General features: G+C 34.2%; 1 protein-coding gene and 1 long non-coding RNA gene across 9 annotated transcripts in view; one reads left to right on the top strand and one right to left on the bottom strand.

Annotated features, from left to right (window-relative positions):
* Nucleotides 1-12,579, top strand: part of MCTP1 (multiple C2 and transmembrane domain containing 1) — a 571,324-nt gene extending 558,745 nt beyond the window's left edge. For 5 of the 6 annotated variants that reach the window (XM_017514095.2, XM_017514096.2, XM_017514093.2 and 2 more), the window contains 4 exons: nucleotides 3,031-3,140; nucleotides 6,917-7,026; nucleotides 9,207-9,304; nucleotides 10,191-12,579. In XM_017514095.2, coding sequence (XP_017369584.1) covers nucleotides 3,031-3,140; nucleotides 6,917-7,026; nucleotides 9,207-9,304; nucleotides 10,191-10,262 — 390 coding nt within the window. In that variant the 3' untranslated portion in view covers nucleotides 10,263-12,579. Of the gene's footprint in view, nucleotides 1-3,030; nucleotides 3,141-6,916; nucleotides 7,027-9,206; nucleotides 9,305-10,190 lie in introns of those variants that run through there. The other variant, XM_037733323.1, reaches the window with a different exon arrangement.
* LOC108292940 lies at nucleotides 2,998-16,591 on the bottom strand. Of its 3 annotated transcripts, none has more exons than XR_005197662.1 (3): nucleotides 15,559-16,591; nucleotides 5,118-9,592; nucleotides 2,998-3,329 (listed from the first exon to the last, which is right to left on the bottom strand). It is a non-coding gene; the product is annotated as an uncharacterized LOC108292940 (long non-coding RNA). The 3 variants fall into 3 exon arrangements; XR_001820500.2 differs by having other exon boundaries at nucleotides 9,525-9,592; XR_001820501.2 differs by having other exon boundaries at nucleotides 9,525-9,592; nucleotides 15,564-16,591.
* Between the last annotated feature and the right edge of the window lie 4,798 nt (nucleotides 16,592-21,389).

Here is a 21,389-nt window from a genome sequence, read left to right as displayed (position 1 = left end):
GGGACATGGATGAACCTGGAAACCATCATTCTCAGCAAACTGACAGAAGAGCAGAAGATCAAACACCGCATGTTCTCACTCATAGGCGGGTGTTGAACAATGAGAACACAGGGACACAGGGAGGGGAGTACTACACACTGGGGTCAGTTGGGGGGAAATAGGAGAGGGACAGTGGGGGATGAGTTGGGGAGAGATAACAAGGGGAGAGATGCCAGATGTAGGTGATGGGGAGGAAGGCAGCAAATCATACTGCCACATGTGTACCTATGCAACAATCTTGCATGTTCTTCACATGTACCCCAAAACATAAAATGCAATAAAATAAATGGAAAAAAAAAGTTTATGATTGAGATGATAGGGTTTTTAAGATATAGGATCATGTCATCTGCAAACAGAGACAGTTTGACTTCCTATCTTCCTATGTGAATATCCTTTATTTCCTTCTCTGACCCGATTGCCCTGACCAGAACTTCCAATACTGTTGTATAGATGTATTGAGAGAGGGCATCCTTGTCTTGTGCCAGATTTCAAGGGGAATGCTTCCAGTTTTTGCCTATTCAGTATGATATTGGCTGTGGGTTTGTCATAAATGGCCCTTATTATTTTGAGGTGTGTTCTGTTAATACCTAGTTTATTGAGTTTTTAATTTGAAGGGATGTTGAATGTTATCGAAGATCTCTTTTTGCATCTATTGAAATAATCATGTGGTTTTTGTCTTTAGATCTGTTTATGTTATGAATTACTTTATTGATTTGTGAATGTTGAACCAGCCTTGCATCTCAGGGATGAAGCTGACTTGTGATAGATACTAATTTCTTAAAATTAATATGGAATGCATTTGGGGCTGTTTGAGGTAGATATTAAGATAGATTTGGGCTATCTCAGATTTGATAGTCTATTTTAAGTAGGATTTAACATAACTTTCTCCAAATAGTTAACACAACTGCCCAATAACAGTACTTCCTTATTTCCTTTGTGTATGACACCTTATCGTATACCAATCGTTTTATGCCCATATCTCATTTTAATTAAATATGGAGTACACTGAATGCCTCCTCATGATTTCTCTTTTGTAAAATTTCTTAGCTGTACTTACCTATTTATTGGTCCAAACAGATTTTAGAAACACTATTAAGTTCTCCTGATTTTCTCCACTCTGAATATTAGGATTTGCTTGAAATTTCACTAAACCTATATATTCAACTGAAAAAAAAAATCGTATATGTTTTGTACCTATCTTGCTGAGGTTCTACCTAGGTATTTCATGTATCTGTTACTGCAAAATATTTTTTCACATAATTTTGAGCTGGAAGACATTCCCAATGGACTTTCATTGTACAACCAGCATGCTTCAACTGGTTTGATTTATTCTGTATGTGCTTAAATATTTATCAGTACTTTGCTTCATAGACATAAATGAACTTAGCTGGTATTTGAGATGAGAATACTACGGGACACAGAATTGGGGCAGTCCAACTTCGTAGTTTTGAATGGAACAGGAAAAAGCCACTGGTTATTCATTTTACTCTACCGTACACAATTGTATAGATGAAACTAACACTTTATTACTGGAAAGTGTGAAAGATAAGAAATTGATGCACCGTCTGTCATGACAAGTGAATGGTGACTTCTGAAGACAGTAGGGAACCCTGAGTGGCTAACTGTTCCCAATACCATTATTACGCTTTATGCATCTCATCTACCTGACAATCCATTTTGGCATAAGCAAGATGAATAATATAGACAAATTTCTCCATATGAATTGAATTTAAAATGAAGGCTCTAAGTAACTGGTATCTATACCAAAGATTGTTATAAAACTGGCCTCCATGTCCTCAGTCCCAGTGTATGCTGTTGTCCTTGGAGGAGGCACACACATCTGTCATTCACTTGCCTCATTTCTGAGGTGGCCGAATGCCAGCCCTGGCCAAGTGTTCACAGTGTAGAGTGCTTTAGACTCTTCTGAAATGAAAGTCAGTATGTAAATGTGCAACATGACATTATTATTCTAGCTTCCTGGCTGCTTTCAGCAAGCACTGACTGCCACATGAGGTCTCAAGTGTTCTGGCATAGTGTGCAAGTGTTCAAAGAAGTTAAAGTAATGAAATTGGATCTACATTTCCACAGATATTCAAGCTGGCATGGAGGAATGGAGTCAAAGAATCAGGGTTGGATGGTCTCCACCAAACAGCCTAGGCAAGTGCCTGTGATGCCAGGCTACTAAGCAGAATTTTCAATTGTGAAAGCCCACCGGTATTTCTTCCTTTGGGTCTAAAATTGCAAAATATGCACATCTCTCCTAGGCTCACACCACTCTTTAGGTGGTTTAATGTTCAATCTCCAACCATCTATTACCTGAAGTACACCAGCTTTGCTTAAATTCAACATTTTAAAATGAAGAACTAAGTACAAAAAAAAAGGAAAAAAATGTTTAATTAGAACCTAATACAGCATATACTACTGTATATAATATATGACTTATTTTTAAGAAGTTGGTCAGGCTTAGTATGTATATGATCTAAGCAGTATCCACATAGATTTCAGGTTTTGGTAGTTTGTGTTTTTTGCAGTTTTCATTGCTCACAAATCTCAATTGCATCCAGCATTCTCTGCTGCTGAAATATCTGAGCCACAACAAAAGCTGGGTATGTGGGATCAAAAAAATGGGTCCACTAAGTAGTGTCTCAGTGGATCCAGAAGCACTGTAGAATCTGGGTTTAGTAATTCTGGGACCTCCCCTCTGTCTTATACCTTCCTCCCCAAAATGTTTCTTCTGTTCATCAGGACAAGAGCAATGGAACCCAAGTCTCTTGCTTTGCAGCCACCTTTGTAAGCACAAATCCATGATGCTGGGTCCCTTTCCTCCTCATGTCCCTTAAAATCCTGATATTTTCATGGGTTCCAATTATCCATTTATACACACATACAAATGAAGTTTATTTAAAAATGTAAGAGAGGGACAACACAAAGAATTCAAGCAATGAAGAAAACCTTTACTCATACAGAATTTTTTTTTTTATTGCATTTTAGGACAGTGAAAAAAAGGGATTTATAAATAAAATCTACGCCATCCAGGAGGTATGTGTCAGTGTCCAGAACATCCTAGATGAAGTGGCTTCCTTTGGCGAAAGGATAAAGAAGTGAGTGACGGTGACATGTAAGCCCCAGTCTTCCGTAGGACAGGGTGTCTATTTGTTTCTCACAGGGTGAAATGCCACATTCCTTTTGGCAGGGGACACTCCTTCTGGGTGATCTATTGCTCAGTTTTATCATTATTTACTTTATTTCTGCCAGTCTTTGGCTTTATGAAAGTTCTGTCAATTTCCTTCCTGAAATTTAGAACATATTGGTTGGAAAGAAGTCACACTTGTAGTTTTGAAGAAATAACACCGTCCTAAATTTTAGCACATTTTTCACTGTGAAAGACTTTGTTCTTAAACGGAGTATGAAATTGTGATAGGAAAAAATAAACCAAGCTAAATGAGAATTTCAGGTAATTAAGATACACCTACATTTTATTATTGGTCTAGTTACATTTTCATCAAGTGACTAAATTTTTTAAAAAATTGTATTTATGGTACCCTGTAAAAATATTTTTTCAAGTATGTATTTAAATAGCTGAGATCATAATTATCAATAAACTAATGATTTGTGATTTAGAAAATACAATTTTTAAAATTATAAAAACCGAATCCCTATTCCTTAATTTTTTAAAATAAGGAAATATATCTTCACTGAGCTCTAATGCAAAATTAAGAAACTTAAATTCTTAATCTTATATACTTATGTTTTACTTAAAACAGTGTTATATTTTTTTAAAAACAAGATATATTTATAAGAATTACCAGTTAAAAGTATTACATACTTCTAAATTATGTAAAAATTGGCCTATATAATGATTGCTAATGGTCTACTCAAGAAGGGGTGCCAAATTCCGGAGAAACCTTTATTTTCCTAGTTTCATGTATCTGTTCTTTGTTTATTATTCATAACCAAAAGTTTTCTACAGATTTGAATCCTTGAGCATACAATGAATTTGAAAAGGAGTAAATTATTTAAACTAAAGGTATGAGTCACTCATTTGGTGCCTTTCATGTTACAAGGGATAATGCATTTTGTTTTGTATAATTTTGTTTGATATATTCCCACATGTCCAGGTGTTGAGTTTCTACTTTATTATATCAGACAGAACAGCCCCCCTCACTCCCAGCTGTGCCTTTAGGAAGCATTCAGTTTTGGCTTTCTGAAGACTGTTCCCATATCTTTTCTCTCTCCTTCTTCCTCTGTGTATTTTCTTCCATCTCCAAGAATATTTACCTGTCCTCTACACACTATCCACTGAAACAGTATGAAGCCATGAATTTGGGGCATTTCCCCATTGAGTGCTGTCTTTTATCTGGGGTACACTGTGAGCTAATACCTGACAGAAACATCTCATTTATACCAAAAGACCAAGGATCAGGCTAGTGAATGCCTGAGAAGCAGCTCCTTTGTAACTCTAGGTGGTAGAAAGCCTCAGAACAGATGCTTGGCTGGAAAACATGATGACTAGCTACGGGATATGACCAGATCCTGGTGGTGTTCCAGCCTTTGGAAAACCTGAGTTTTGTAGAACTTCCTATGCTAAGCTGAGGTACAGGAATATGGCATAGGAGCCAGTGAGTCTTGTAGGACCCATCTCTCCCGCAAAATGATCTTTTGCATGCTAAAAGAGAAATTCTCCTGGGGTCACATGAAATTTAAAGCATCTATCCAGAAAGCAGATTCAGAAGCAATCTTTAAGCACAAAATGAAAGGGCTCTATAATTACCATGTCTTGTTACTAAATAATCTTTCCAGAACTTTCTTGAATTGCATCCTTTTTTGGGGGAAGATCATATTCTAGATTTAGATTCCATAATGCAGAGAGTAGAAATAGAAAAGGGCAGTCTTTTTTTTTTCTAACAGCCACACTGAGATTCTTTGCCATTTATCCTTCCAATAGGAGTATAAGAACACAGGGAGTTCTTCAGTGGGGCTGCCCAGAAGGAAGGTTTTCTGAGTGAAGAGCCAGTGGCCTCACACATGGAGTAGTGTGATGGATAGCTCTGAGCTGAGCTGCAGGAAAGCAAGCAGACCCTCAGCCTTCTGTTCTCTCCACAAGCAAGCAGAAGCAAAGGTGTCCATCAGGAAGGGAAGGCATGATCCTTTACCTGGTGACAGTTACAGATGCTCACAGTTGACCATAAGAGGAAAAAGACAAAGGCAGAAAAGCCAGACCCGAAGGGTTACTGAAAATAGAATACCCAGATTGACCCAACATTGGCTCATTTGGTAGAAAAAACAATTTTAGGCAATAATTTTGACCTAGAGAGAGACAAAAAGCAAGCTACGTGCCACAAAGCTACGGAACAACTAATTACTAATTATGCTGAGGCACTGTATAGAAGAAAATCTCTTAGCAATCATCCTTTATTGGGAAAAAATTGCCCTGAAAAAACTCACCTCAAGTAAGTACAACATACAGTACCAGGAAATTAGAAGAAATAAGACAGTAACATTTTTCTATCTGAACAATACGTTTTTCTGAAGTGTCTTAGGGGCCCTTCTCACTGTCTCATAAGAAAAAAGTACCATAATTGAAATTCCTTGAGTTGATTAGTTCTAATAATTTCAACTTGATTCACATAAACATGTTACCATCACAACGACTTTTTTATTCTTGACAGAATAAAAGCTATCCCATTTTACAAATGGAGAAAGGGTTAGAGAGGTTGACTCAGCTAAATCCACATAACAGAATCTAGGCTTTGAATACAGATCTGCTAACTTCTTGGTCACATGACATGATATGTTAGTTCCTCTTTAGTGAATGAACTCTTAGGAGAAATTTGAAAGAATGCGATGGTATGCTTGTAAATGGTGATATATTTATATGCCCAACCCTGGAGGCTCTATATAGTGTTTCTATTTTCTTTATAATTTTGGCATACTCTTAAGTACCAGACTGGCTTCCACACAAAAAGGCTTAAATGATTACAATCGTCCCATGTTCCATTTTCCTGATTTTCTACTCCATGTTTTTTGCCTTTGTCTTCATTTTTCTTTTCCCTTTTTGTCTCAGTAAATTCCTTCCCATCTCCTCAGTACTTTTTTTTTTGTAACTTATTCTGTTCATTGGTCTTGTTTCTGTTTGCTATTCTGTCTTATTGTCAATACTGAGTCTTGCAGCCTTCTCTGACTCAGCCCTCTCCATTACCAATTACTTTTGCCAGAATGCTCTCCTTCACAAGAAGTACATGAGAGATAATAGTAAGCAATGCTGATTTTATTTCGTAATTACCTATGTATTTCTGGGAAGAAGGTCAATGATGAGAGGTCAAGTTTTGCAAGGCTAACTGTTCTGTTCTTTCCTGATTTCCAGTTCTATTTGAAACATAGCTGAGGTAGGAAGTGAGTATTCCTCTAAGGAATTCTAACATTCAGAGGATTTTTTACATAACCATGCTGGCAACATTTTATTCCCAATGTGGGGAATACTGAGAGTTGACAGAAGAAAGAATGGTAGGCCCAGGGGCATTCCCCTCTGAAAAGTTGGAGAAAACAGGGATGGTTACTTGTCTTAGTAGTAGAAAAATAAAGATCTTTTTCCATGTGGGAAGTCACCCAAGTAGTGCAAGAGCTTTAGATGCTGAAGTCACCTGGGACAATCTGGAGAAACTGGCAGCAAGACTCTTTACCTGGGCCCTGTGTTCATGCAACTGAGCAGATTATGACAAACTAGGCTGTGTCTTCTGATAACCTATTACAATTGGACTCTATTCCAGAGAGAAATGCCGACTAACTAGGTCCCAAGTTAAGTCAGAATCATATGTATTTTGATATTTGAAAAAAGTATGAAGTACTCAGATTGCTGATGTGTTAATTTTTCATTCAGTACTTTCAACTGGACTGTCCCATTCTTAAGCTGGCTGGCCATTGTAGCCCTCTGTGTGTTCACAGTCATCCTGTACTGCATTCCGCTGAGATACATTGTCCTTGTCTGGGGTAAGTAAACCTTCCCAGGCTCCCCCAAACTGTCTTAGCTGCTACGAACAAACTGTGTTTAAGAGATGAGTTACACTGTCAGCAGTTCTCTGTATTTATGGTCATGAAGCTACTCCATGATGAAAAGAGACAGGTCAGTTAAAAATCACAACAGTATAAAGATTTAGGTCTACCTGCAAAATGTATTTTTCTTATCTGGCACACTAGGTTTCATCATACAATAAACATGTGAGTTGTAAAGATTCTTCATATATCAAAGTGTAGCTTTGTCTAGATATCCCTCTGATTTATTTTCACCACTTATATACAAACAGAGGCATTTCAATCCATATGGTGCATTTAAGAAAATATGCTTTCTTTGCTGTTGTATTTTATCTTGTGGAAGTATATGTAAACATGGTACTATACATGGCTGCCTGTTTAAGAGGTCACCTTTAGCATTTGGGAAAAGGGTCCTTGGCACTTGCAGGTTCCTTAGTAAGACCCCTTTATGTGAACTAAATAAGACTGTTTCTATAAATACCTACATTAAAGGTGATTTTTTTCGGTCCTAATTTTTAATGTGAGTATGCTGCATGCCAATGATTCCTACGTACCTGGGCTCCATTTAGGAGATTGTCAGTTGCAGCATTCTTCAATTTCTTTCCTGACAAAATTCTTGGTTTGGAAAACAACTTTCCATCTCTAGGATCTACTACAACATTAATAATACATAAACAAGACTGGGGAGAAGAAGAATTCTCTACCTGCCCCTCACCTGCCTACACATACACCTAAGATTGCTAAACCTATACAAAACACAAAGGACCAAAATGGGTCTTAGCTTTGGAAAGCATGTGCTTACACTGAAAGCAAAATTTTTTTTCTCTTTAACGCTTTTGAAGAAATATATTGGAATAAAGTGAGTTCAAGTCTGATACCCCAAGCCCTCTGCTTTTAAGATTCCTATTTCCCTATTCTTTTTGGTCCAACTTATCACATATTGAGCAGGCCCTCTTACCCTGTATCACTAGCATTACCTTTACAGCCTGGGTGAGAGGTGGGGGAAATGGGAATTATTTTTTCCTTTCCTAATTTCTGTAATTCAAAGAAATTCAATTTAGACAGCACTTTCATTATATAAGGGAAGAATAATTTAATTTCCACTATGTTCTTACTTCCTATTGTATGTTCATCTTTCATTTCTTCCTGATAGTTAAGGCAGATGCTTCTTTATTGAAAAAATTAGTCTACCTAGGGTCAGACCTGCCTTGGCTTCTGGAGTCATCTCTGTTGCAATAGGTGGTGGCAAATGCCCTGTTCTCCCAGGTTTGCAGAAACTGGAGCCCACGGCAGACATCTAGCTATGTAACTTGCAGTGGCCTCACTGAGTAGCTGCCTTAAAAGTAACTTTGCAGAATGTGTTTGGGCCTCTTGTTTCATCAAACAAAATAAAACAAAAAAAGTATTCCTTTGGTGGTAGGTGATTGCTGAAATATTAGCCAGAAATTTAAGACTATAGGTCTTACATGAGGAGACAGATTCTAGAAGCTTATTCTGCATGAACTCCCTGAAGAAGAGCCAAAATGCTCTAGTTTATGGCTCAGTCTTTACCAGTTTGTTGATTTCATGTAAAGGTGTTTATTTTTTTTTTTACAAAGCTGGGAGTAAATATTTTCATTTCCGGTTTGAAAAAAAAAATAAAGATCACGTGTCTTCTAAACATTGATCGGGCATAACAGCAACACACACTCCCACCTCCAAAAAGATGCATTTTTTGGAAAAGGGGAAACCAATAAGTTAGACATCTTGCCTTAAAAATCTTAACCCAAAAAGTAGGAAAGCAAGTTTCATCAGAAATGAAATACTAAAGTAGGGCTTCTAAGTATACTGTAACACAGAGGGGAAAAATGCAAGAGATTGCTAATTACTGCCAGGGAACCTCCTTTATTTCCCACATAGAAACCCTTTCCTGCTTGGAAGAAGCTACTACAGTACAAAGTGACAGAGCAGCAACTGAGGAAGGAGGAAGAAATGAAGGAGAAAAAGAGGAAGAGAGGGAAAAAATTGGGTGCATTGGTTCACTGGTTCAAGGCATACAAGTTAGATCTTCCAATTGCTATAACACTTTTGCCAGAAACGTGCTCTGTTTATCTCCAATTTTGGTTATTTAAATAATGTTTAATCTATCACTTTTTCAGGAATCAATAAATTTACAAAAAAGCTTCGGAGTCCATATGCAATTGATAACAATGAACTACTTGACTTCCTTTCCAGAGTCCCTTCAGATGTACAAGTGGTATGTAGGTTTTGTTATTATTATTGCTATTATTTTAATGTAGTATGGCTCTGGGTTTTAGCATTTATATCCTTCTAATGTAAACGCTTTACAAGAGCTGAGTAAAATTAATAACGCCTGTGTAGCAGATTTTACCAGTCAGAAATTTAGCCCACTTGGGGTGTTATCTAAGAAGAACTTACAGAGAATGGGCGAAACAGCAGTTGCATAAAGAACCTACCAGAGCTGTCAGGGAGGATACTCTTCCAAGTTAGTTCAGCTGGAGTTTGTGATGGGAGTCACTATGACCTGAGAGGGGAAAATAGGAATATTAGATGATGAAATCAAAATATGCCAGTGGACATTAAGAAAAAAATATCTTTCCAGAATTTGCAAGAATTACAAGTAAGTTTTAAAAAAGTATATTTTGGAGGTCAGTGAGGAGAGTTTTTTGAAGAGTGTAGCATATCTCTAAAACCTGTGAAATCCTTTGAGGTTAATGCCCATTAACCATCAGCTGTTTTCAGAATAAAAAAACGATTTTTTTTGTTTTTTTTGTGACAGTGGGCCGGATGGAAATTACGACTGTATTAAGCAAACACACACTAAATTGTAAAAAACCATCATCAAGCCCTTTAAAATCGATATAGTTTTGCTTTTAATGTAATGTGTTCGTGAAGGCCATTACTAAAGTTCACATCAGGGCTTCATGTAGTTTCCGACAGGATTTCCCTTCTTATTCTTGTTCTGTCATTCTATTGCTTTCTGCATCTCAGCTGTAGATCCCATATAGCTTCTAGAGTGAGCACTTTTTTCCCCCCAGCACAGTCTCTCATTCCTTTGCTTTTCCCTTCTTTGCCAGAAAGTGGCCACCTGAACAGTATTTCTCTGAACTCTGTTTAAACAGGTGCAGTATCAAGAATTGAAACCAGATCCTTCTCACAGCCCATATAAAAGAAAGAAAAACAATCTTGGTTAGCCAGCTCCCAGCACTGAGGAGACCAGCATCTGTTTGGGAAGATAAAAGAAGAAAAAGCTCTCAGCCTCAGCAGCATTTCCTTTCTTTCTGCTTTTTATTTATTTTGCCTTTTTATCATGATGGAGAGAATTTGTAAATAGTGTACAAAGGGATATGTCTTTGAAAATATACTTCTATTGTACAGACTCGATAAAGGTTTTGCTACTGCTGTGTGAAAGCCTTGTTAGCTGTGGATAATAATATAACACACTGAAAGAACAAATATAAGAATGATAACATTGGAAGATATATACTTATCTAATTACAAGTGGATTAAATACTCACCTGTGCTCTGATTAAATCAACATCACTGTAAATGTCAATTTGATTTTAATGTGACTATTTTTTATCTCAAAAGTAATCCATTACACTTTTCTATGTTTTATACATTTCAAAAGGTAGAGAAATCCCAAAGCCTGAATAATGGAATAGATGCATTTCAATTTAACATATATTCTGGCTTTAGATCCTGACATTCACTCCTGCGCAAATTACTTAGGTATGACTAGGCTGATTTTAAGCAAATAAGGTACATTCACTCCCTCAAGAGAATCTTCAATACTCTGCAATTCTCTAAAGAAAACTTTCAAACCTTCTAACAATCATTCCATCTAAAACCTTAAAATCTCTACAGGACTACACCACATAAATACTGCCAGTTTATAAACAATTGCCTATCTGAATTTTTATACCTACCATTAATTTAATTTATACAGAGTTAGCAAATTAGCAACGCAGTATAGTTATCAACAATACTAGCAAACTATATCCATATTGCTTTTGGTGTCAGATTGTATCTGTGCATCTAAAAATATTTTAATACTCAAGTGCTCTCACAAAAAAACTCTGCTTTCTCATTAGATTACTGAAATGCTCTAATTCATACTATGATTTTGTTATTAGTGTGAATTTTAATGTAGAGGAGAATGCAGTGTGCTAAGTGATATGCCAGTGTTTCACTACATTTATTAAAAAAAAAATTCTTGATAATGCATGAAAACCTGTTTTGTAAAATAAACTGCTTGGGGGTGGTGGTTGCCTTTAACAATGTTTCACTATTATCATAGAATCTACACTTAAAAATTGCATTCCCAAGACTCTTAAAGTAGTTTTTGTATCTTACTCCCTGGTATATTGAGGGAGCATACCTCTGGAGAAAAATAATTTGGTTGGTTGAGAATGTCTTACTTCCCTGACTTGGTAGGGGATTACACTCAGTTGAAACTGCAGCAAACAATGCTTTGCACTACTTTATTAATAATAGACTGGCGTGGGGTAAAAGTGGGGGTTATGCTGGAAAAGTTATAGAAAAGCTGAAAAATGTATTTCACTCTAAAGGAAGATTCTTTAGTGATAAATTTAATCTCATTGAAGCTGATTTTTAAAGTATTTTTATTTTAGAGATAAGTTGTTAAATACTATTTCTTATAATAGAACTATTTTGATCTGTTTATATACTATGCTTGAATGTCAATTAAATTCCCTTTCTACAGAAAGGCTTTGACCTCAACATGCTCTATTTAATGTATCATGTTTAAAATGACATGCTTCCATCTGCATACCATCACTGTTTGTTGCTAAAAACATAATGTTCCATGAACTTGATGTTACTACAGAAAGTTTATTGATGAAATAATTGTTTGAAATAACTTTCGAATATACCTTATGTGAGACTTATGTTCTATGCTGGCAATGTGTACTCAGATGTCTCTAAGCCTGATATTCTACAACCTGAGATGTATCTAGTGGATAGTAACCATTAACAGATGACTAATTTGTTTGTTTCACTGTTTCAAATTTCAGATGTTTAGTTCAATGGTAATGTTGACTACACATTCACTGCATTAAATACAAAAGAAAATAATCTTTCCCATGTATAATCAATACTCTTTTTTTGGTGGTTCAGAGATTAATGGGGGATTGTGTGTATATTCTTATAAATTATATTTCACTTGGAGAAACACAGATTTGGTTTAAACAAACAGGGCTTTTCCTGAAACTCTGACTCTTGTATAACAATACCTTTGGAGGGATGCGATGCAATGAAATTCACAGAGGAATAAGAACTAGTTTGAGGCACAAAAGAGATATTCACGGAAATCTTCATCACTTCTAGAAACTACTACATTCACAGGCTGAAAACAGACTATGTATAGTAAAATTTTAACTATTTCTTTGTCCTTCTCACATAGGTTCAATTCTGTCTTGAGAGCTGCCCGACTTGTCTTGATTTTGAGAGATTTGTGATGTAAATATTTTAAGATATCTTGAGATTGAATGTCACGCTAACATCTACTTGGACTGCTAATGATCATAGATATTGTAAACTACTAAATATATTCCTCAGTATCTTTTAATGAGTATATTCACTGAAAGTCATCATTATATTTGTATTCCAAACTATTATTGCCACTAGTTGTGATAATTCATAAGAAATGCATATTTGTGCTTTTTAATTTTTTCCTCACCTATCAACAATGGTACTTCTCATTCTGGTGCTGTTTCAGACTTAAACTGTTTGATAGGTTCTGTAGGAATTCCAATTTTTGAAACATTCTATACACTACGATAATCTGAGTTGGCAGAGTCTTTAAAAACTTAGCCTTGTGATATAGTTATTGAATACCAACTGCATGCCCCTGTTATTGGCAATGGTCAAACCAATGATTGATTGTATATTAAAATCAAATCTGGAGTTGAAGTATAGTGTGAGTCAAATTTAATTGATACATTTCTAAAATTATCTTTTATAAAATTTTTATTCTGCATTTAAAAGTGAAGAAAATTCAGAAATAAACTTTATCTAGGGACCAGAGGAGCTTTTTTCCACTTTGATCTCATATCTAAGTTCTCCTATGCTGAAAGTAGTGTATATTTGTATTAACAAGTTATTCAAAATCTGTAATTTCAGCTAATGAACTTGTTAAATGAGCCTAAATGTTTATAATGTTGAGTTTTGTAGTCAAGATTAAGAACAAAGGTATAAGGCAGTTACACCTTTTGCTCCAGAAATACAAGTAAAGACAGCTACCATTATATTTATTGAAAAAGGTCTCAGATATTATTGAATTAATACTTGCTTAAATCCTGGGGCTTTAAATGAAGAGCATGATTTCACACTCTAGTGTGACTGTGTGTATAGATATCTATTCATTGGTTTGATTAGAGTATCTAGAACCAGGCTTTTCTAATTGCTCAGTCAAGTATGAATTAAAACCACATAGAAAATAATGTGGTAAATTCTTTCTTACATTAGTGTCATTTCTTTCAATTATACTTCTTTTTCCTGGGATGATTGGTGTAACTCACTGAAAGAAAACATCAAAACATTTTTTTTTTTTGGGTGAAAAATTTCCCCTCTGGTACCTCAATTTCTATTATTTATAGAGTGGCAATTTGTATAGAGGCAGTCACATACGATTTATTTTACCTGAATGGTTAAAATTTGATAATTTTGAAAAATCTCAGTGAAAAAGAATACTATGCAAATAAAAACCATTGAAGGTTCAAAGCAATCACATAATGTAGAAAGTGGAGCACCATGAAAGTTTTGCTGGAACTTAATGATTCTGTGCTTTTCCAAGGAAGGATGTGAGTTCAGAATTAAAAAAATAGCAAAAATTATAATTGATCTCAAATGAGTTTCAATTCATTGGGCTCTTTCTTGACATCATAAGCTTAAAAAAAAACCCAAACCAAAAATTCAAACAAAAAAGTGTTCTATTACATGCACAAGCAGTATTTTTGTAAAGACAGGTTTTCACAAAATTTATATGATGGTTATCCGTACCTCCAAATGTCACTGAAAAATATTACTCCATTTTTTAAAAAGTAACCAAAGTACACTGCTGTTCTGCTTTAGTCAATTAAGTGTTACTATATCAGGCAGAAAGATTTGTTTCAAGGAAAGCAGAAATAGTTAAGGTAAGTAGCCGTGCCTAAGTTTTTTCAGTATGTAGCAAAATTAAAATTGCATTGCACTTATGCCCTACTACAGATTCTTCAGTGTTCCTTCCAAAGAGAAAAGGAGTGGCCAACCTCAGTCAATGAGAGAACCTAAAAACTACCTTATTTTCTCTGAAGGAATACATTTAAGGAGATCCTGAAGCCTGGCTGAGTAGAATTGTTGCCCCCACTAGTGAAGAAAGATGATAATATAGGTTCAGTTTCACTTTCTAGTTAAAGACAAGCTCAAAATCACTTGAGTCTATTTGAGGGATTTTATTTTGCCAGAGTTCAAATGGTGACAGGTTTGAAGGAAATGCTAAATTCATAGAAAAAGGAGCACACCTGGCCTAACTACACAAACTTACTCATACTTGTTTTTTTGCATTACTAGAGACACCTGAGAATAGTCAAGCATTGTTACAGAAACAGCTGGATCACAGAAAAGAGACAAGGGGAAGGAAATGACAATATTTGTCCCAAGTTTACAGAACCTTTTTCAAGAGAACTGAAACCTTGTAACTATATGCCCACAAAACATTCTTTTCTACAGTAATTATGAAAACAAGTCAAAATCTGTACCTTGTAACACTGCAACCATGGAAAACAATTTATCGGTGTCAAGAACTTATAAGCTCTTAGAAAAATTTTACAAAGATAGAAGTATCTATTTCCTATCATTCAAGGTTGAGTATGTTTGTAATTTTGTCATCTTTCTTTTATAATAGAGGAAATAGCTAACATCAATTTCTGACCAAAAAAACACAATGGTATACCTAACTCTTACCTTTGTCCTAAAACTCTTACAAACTTCGGTTTCCATTAACAGAGAACTAGCAAACCATAGGAGGGTCTTTGAAGCACACGAGAAATAATCCAGAAAACCCTATGTATATTTGATGAAGGAGTGTTTAAACAGATTAATGTGATGTTCCATTATTTGTGTAAAGTTGCTAACCATCACTTTTAAAAAAATGCATTTGCAGAAGAGAAAAATATTTTTAAAAAATCAAATCATACATCATTTGGTAATTTAAGCAAGAGCAAAATACAATGACTTATGGATTGGGGTACCAAGTATTCGCCATCCAATCTTGTACACTATGATGTTATGTGTTTGATACATAGTATATATAAATGCATATGTACTTGATTTCCCATGACTGTGACAACAGCCCTGACCAGTAGGTAAGAAATCTTCCCCTAAAAAAACAAATTGATACAATCAGGTGTACTACAGTTACCATGTAGATATACAGGATATTTATACAAAACAACTGTAAAAAGACTGTTTTAGTACTTAAAAGAGTACCTTACAAGAAGCTATTTCGCCGGCCTTCACAGAAGAGGTGCAAAATAACATGCTCTGGAGAACGGTGGTAAGACACTCTCGGAATTCTCTCAACAGAGGGTTGTTTGTATCTGCATTAATGTTGCAAATAATATGTTATAAAGTGGATATTTTTTCATATACAGTGAATATTTTTTCAGACTGATGATAGAAGAAAAAAATTCTTTACATAGTAGTATCCTTTCAAAGCCATTTAAGGTACAATCTTTGAATAAATGTAGCTATCATTTAATCTAACCAATTTCTTCCTGCTTTTCTATGTCAAATCTGAAAAAGTCTCATTAGAGAACAAGTAATTCTTCAGGTTCCACAAACACTAATATCAGAAAGTAAAGATATGTTATCATACGTTATGACTCCGCAAGATAAAGTTTACTCTTTAGTGACTTAAGAGTACTACTAAAGAGTGATACCCCTCCAACTCCCACTTCAACATACTTGGGGCTCCATTTTGAAGTGGCTTAAAACAAAGATCAGAGAAACATTATCAGCTAAGTGATAGGTCAGATTCATGTTCAAAAAAGGAGCACAAGTATAGTGTATTATTTGAGATCTGTGTTTGATAATACTAATTATATTTTTAGTTATATCCAACCTTAAAGAAATAGCATGTTAAAACTGTAGTTTACCTTTTAAAAATCCAGTAGATGCCAGTTTAAATAAGACAACTTTAGAAAAATTTCAAGGACTGATTCTTATTTAAATCTGGAGCATTACTTTCAAAATAAATTAGTTATTGGTATTATAAACAAATACAAATTATTACAAAGAAATCTGGAGAAGTGAAAAAGAAATATCCAAAATTTTTTCACATAAAGACAATTACTATAAGTAATGGTTTTACTTACAATCTTTTTCCTTATGTAATTTACAGAGTGTGTGTGTGTGTGTGTGTGTGTGTGTGTGTGTACACACACATATTACTATTTATACTTAGAGTCTTACTGTGTTGCTCAGGTTGGCCTTGAACTCCTGGGCTCAAGTGATCATCCTGCCTCAGCCTTTCAAGCAGCTGGGACTACAGGCATGTGCTACCATATCTGGCTGAGGAAATAATTTTTAATAACATTTACTTGCAATTTTTAAAATATTAAAATTAGTAAAGGAAAATTATATTTAGGTAAAAGGTCCAACAACTTTTAATAAACAGCTTTCAGCCTTTCTGTAAGTCCATCTCCTCCAAAAACATGGCTAAGTATAAACTTAACAGTATTTCTGGGAGTGTAAAAGAACTGAAATGATAGGAAAATAAGAAATGAGATACAAGATTTGCCTGTGAGAAAGGACTGGGTATTACTATTCAAAACAGCCTTTTTCTCATAGGAAGGCAAAAACCACATGATCTCACTTACGTGTGGACTCTAGGGGAGTTGATCTCATAGAAGTAGAGAGTAGAATGGCGGTTACCAGATGTTGGGAATGGAAAGGGAGGGAAGGCGAAGATGGGGAGACAATGGTCTCAAGGGCTATAAAGTTAGATTAAGAAGAATAAGTGCTGATATTCTATTACATAGTCGGGTGACTACAGATAATAACAATGTATTATATTTCAAGACTGCTAGAAAAGAGGGTCTTAAACGTTATCACTACAAAGAAATTATAAAGGTTTAACATGAAGGACAGGTTACTATGATTTTATCATTATACAATGTACACATGTATTGAAACATACTGTACTCTAATAAACATGTACAATTACTATGTGTCAATTGTTTTTTAAAACACAGTGAAAAAAAATCTAGCCTGATTCTGATACCATTAGAACTGGAATTTTATTATTCTTTATTTTTGATTAAATTGAACTTTAACCAAAAGAACCTTCTATAAAACAATTATCTGGACCTTTGGTTTAATTTATCAAATATTCAAAAATTTCAAAGACCTAGTTTATTTCTGAGATTAGTCTACATGCTTTCTGTAAGACTGATTTTATACCTTCACTAACTTCCATCAATGTAATAAACAGTACCTAGAAATCTTTGCCCTTGGGATTCCTTTAAACAGAATGATTCTTAACCATTTTTGCCTTCATCCTCTTTCCCAGTTTTCACCTTTACAATTCTGCTTGTAAGTTTTTATGGAAAGTTCTTTAAAACACATATTTTAATTTTACTAGATTTTACTTATTGCTCTATAATTTTATGTCTAATCTTGTAAAAAGGAGATTATGCAAAGTAGAAAAATGCTTCTTTAGGATGAAGCCAGATAACCAAGATATATATTCCTTTAAACAAAAACAAAAAACTATTATAAATCAAATGATTTTGGTCATTAGAAAAATTTATCAAGAGTCATGACATAAACCACTGCTGACCTAACCTTTAGGTTGAGAAGTCACTGACAACAAACTAAGTTATTTTCATCTGCCAACACTTTAAGATTAATGATTTCTTAATATTACTATTTATTTCACTTTGAGACAGAATAGGGAAGCAGTGATAATTTTAGTTCATCTATTATCAAAATAAACAATAGTATGATAGGTGTAAATGCAAAGCTGGATTCCAGATTTTCAGTTCAGTGAACTTACTTTCTTTAAGTAGTAAACCTTTTTCTTTTTCTTTTAACTTCCACTCTTTGGTAGAATGAAATTTTATGTCCCAAACTACTGAGCCATTCTCTATTAATGTTTAACAACCATAATGCATTAATGTTCACTTGATCCAACTCAGATACCTTGGCAAGGAAGAAGATTAGATCTACCAAATCTGGGTTCAATATCTAAAAAGATTTGAGGGCCATGATATAAAAATGACTAATTGGGAAGTATATGTTTTAATTCTAATTGGAAATAACTATTTATAAATGCTTGAATAAGGGCTTTTGGGAGTTTATATTTGTTAAAGGCAATACAATATTATACATTACATATATAACAATACTACATACTTATTAGGAATACTGTTTAATAAATAGTCACTTTGTTGACAATATTGTTGATCTTTAATTCCGCAAGTAGTTTAAAAACCCAGAGGAGAGTTCATTATACTTCTGTTTTAAAAAGGGGGTGGGATTGTAAATATCTCTCTTCAAAAACAAAAAACATAATATTCTAAAAAAATCACTTGTATCTAGTGCTAAGGATTGTATTTCAGCTTTATAAAAACATACTTTAAGTGTATTTATAATCAAAACTATATACTTACACTAAAAAAAGACCTATTGTAATAAATTCAAAAATAAAAAGTATTAGGAACAGCTTGTGCATACTTTAGATGTTCTGTAAGATTAGTATTTAAGAGGACAAACTCTTTTTAAACATCTAATGATCAATGATGTTAAAAATGTTTTGTTTCCTTTGAAAAGGTCTTTGAGTACGATTTGCATTATCTTGAAATTGTATGCTCAGAACTAAGTAAAACAACATTTCAACCTTTTCTAATTTATAGCCTATAATAATTTTAAAATATATATCACAGCCAATAACTACCAAAGTATATTCTCCAACTACAGTTCATTTTAACCTATAAGTTGAATTTTCTGATAACGTAATTTAATTTACAAGGAATAGTTAACTATTTCGTGTCTCCTGTTTTGACAACACCAGGCAGAGCCTAATTCTAATAATACTATCACTGACCTTTCTAACTCAATCCACATTTGTTATAAAAACAATTATCATTCCTAGTTTTGCAAGCTCCACCTCAGCAGGAGGTGCAATTGGCGTGAAAGCTACGTGATAAATGCCTGAGGGAAAGAATGCCTCATGTCACTCAAGGATGACCCCTTCCTACTGATTAAGGAGCAACAGTGACAGGCTCTCATCAAGTTCGCAGCTTAACTGGAAATGTGTATAAAGGCATAAGGACTGCACATTCCACCAATTTTTTTTTTCATGTGAAGGTATTCATTTAATTTAACTTTCTATAGCAGCATAAACAAAAATGGCGGATATTTTCTGGAGGTTATATAAAGTATCTTAGTGTTAATGTATTTGTGCTTGCTTAAGAATACTGACTGCAAAAGCACACCCTACATCCCATCCACTCTAAAATAATATCGCTAAAATAATACTCATCAAAGGATTGAAGTACTGTACACTTGAATATTCACGTTTATAAACTAAAACAGAACACCAATTACTGAAAATTTTAGAAACATACAAAACTGAAATTAATTTGAGATATAGAAGATAACAAAACTCACAATACTTAAGCCTTATTTACCTTCCTAGACTGTGAGCCTTTCCTTTTTTTATAGTTAGCCCTTTTCAAGCACACCACCTGGTTCAGAGCAGGTTTTCAAGAAATGCTGAATTCACAGGAATTAACTTCACATTTGACTTTTATGAGGATAAATGTTTTTCTGGTCATCTTGGAACGAATAAAATGACAAAATATGTATATACTTGGACCACTATTCTGCAAAGTGAAATTAAAAATTAACAACCTACAAAACTCTAACTTCAAAGAAATTCTAAGAAACTGCCAGTAAACACTGCATGGGGAAAAGCTGAATCTTAACTGCTCAGAAATCTCCTCCCCAGCTTTATTTACATTATAATATGGTTTCTCATAGATATTTTTAAACCTATGATTCCATGGAACTATGATATCACATCTGGCAAAATACAATGAAGAAAAGCATTTTTCAATCTTCAGCTGCAACTTTGAAAAGTCTGCAATTGAAAATTGAGGACAAAGATTAAGAATTATACTTTATTTACTGAGAATTTCTTCTTCCTATACCTTAAAGATAGATTTGGGTAATTATTCAAGGCAGTTACTATGTTTTCTAAAATAAAGTATAAAAAGTAATTTTGGAAATGAAGTATTCTATTGAAAATTTAAATTCATACTCATATACTGGTATTGTTAGCCAGGGCACAGAACACAGTAACCTATGTTTACCATGTTGGACTTTCAAAGAAGTGTAAAACTTCTGAAAGGCAGAGACCTCAATGATATCTGTTTCATACTTCATGTCATCATGGCTTGTGGAAGTTGGCAGACAGAACAGTCAATTGTGAAATATTAATGCTAACTGCAACTAAACAAATGTATCNGAAGTTGGCAGACAGAACAGTCAATTGTGAAATATTAATGCTAACTGCAACTAAACAAATGTATCTTATGAACATCTAATTAAGAAAACTACTTTGTCTTAACAGTATAAAACCCTAACTCATGATGATTACTTAATTACCTTAGAATTACTATCAACTTAAACAATTACTACCTTTGGTCTAAATAGCTAATTACAATTAAAAGAGGAGGTAAGAACTAGAAGGGAAATGGTATTTATTAAGTGTCATATAATGTGATTGGCTAACAATTCTATCATGACAAAGATCCTGGTGTGATTTCTATTTGATATGTACGAAAACCAAAGCTCAGAAAAGAATCTGCCTTGTAATTTAGTTATTAAGAAACTAGACAAGGATTTGAAAATGTGTATGATGCCAAGGTATGTTTACAAGTTTATAGTAGTTTACCAAGCAAACACTATCTCAGATACTTTTACAAGTGAAGTAAAGAGGTACTCCTTGGAATAAATATATTCTTATCATCTGGAGAAGCACCTTACTCTCTATTATAAGAAGTATTTAAACTTTTCTTAGTCTGCATTATATCATTTTTTTCTCTGATACTTTGGTGGATTAATAATAAAAAGATTTGTATGATGTCAAATTTGAAGGCTAAATACAAACAACTAGTATTTCTTATGTGTGAAAAATTACTTATTTAAAAATACTTTTTCATACTGATGTAGCAGTTTTCAATTTATATTATAAACCCAGTAATATGATACTGAGCATTTGTATCTTGTTAAAATACCTATTTCCAAGATAA

The sequence above is a fragment of the Cebus imitator genome, unplaced genomic scaffold (assembly GCF_001604975.1).
Source record: "Cebus imitator isolate Cc_AM_T3 unplaced genomic scaffold, Cebus_imitator-1.0 Scaffold515, whole genome shotgun sequence".
In the NCBI taxonomy this organism is placed as follows: Eukaryota; Metazoa; Chordata; class Mammalia; order Primates; family Cebidae; genus Cebus; species Cebus imitator.
The sequence above is the reverse complement of the archived record's forward strand: the minus strand, read 5'-3'. Positions and strand labels throughout refer to the sequence as shown.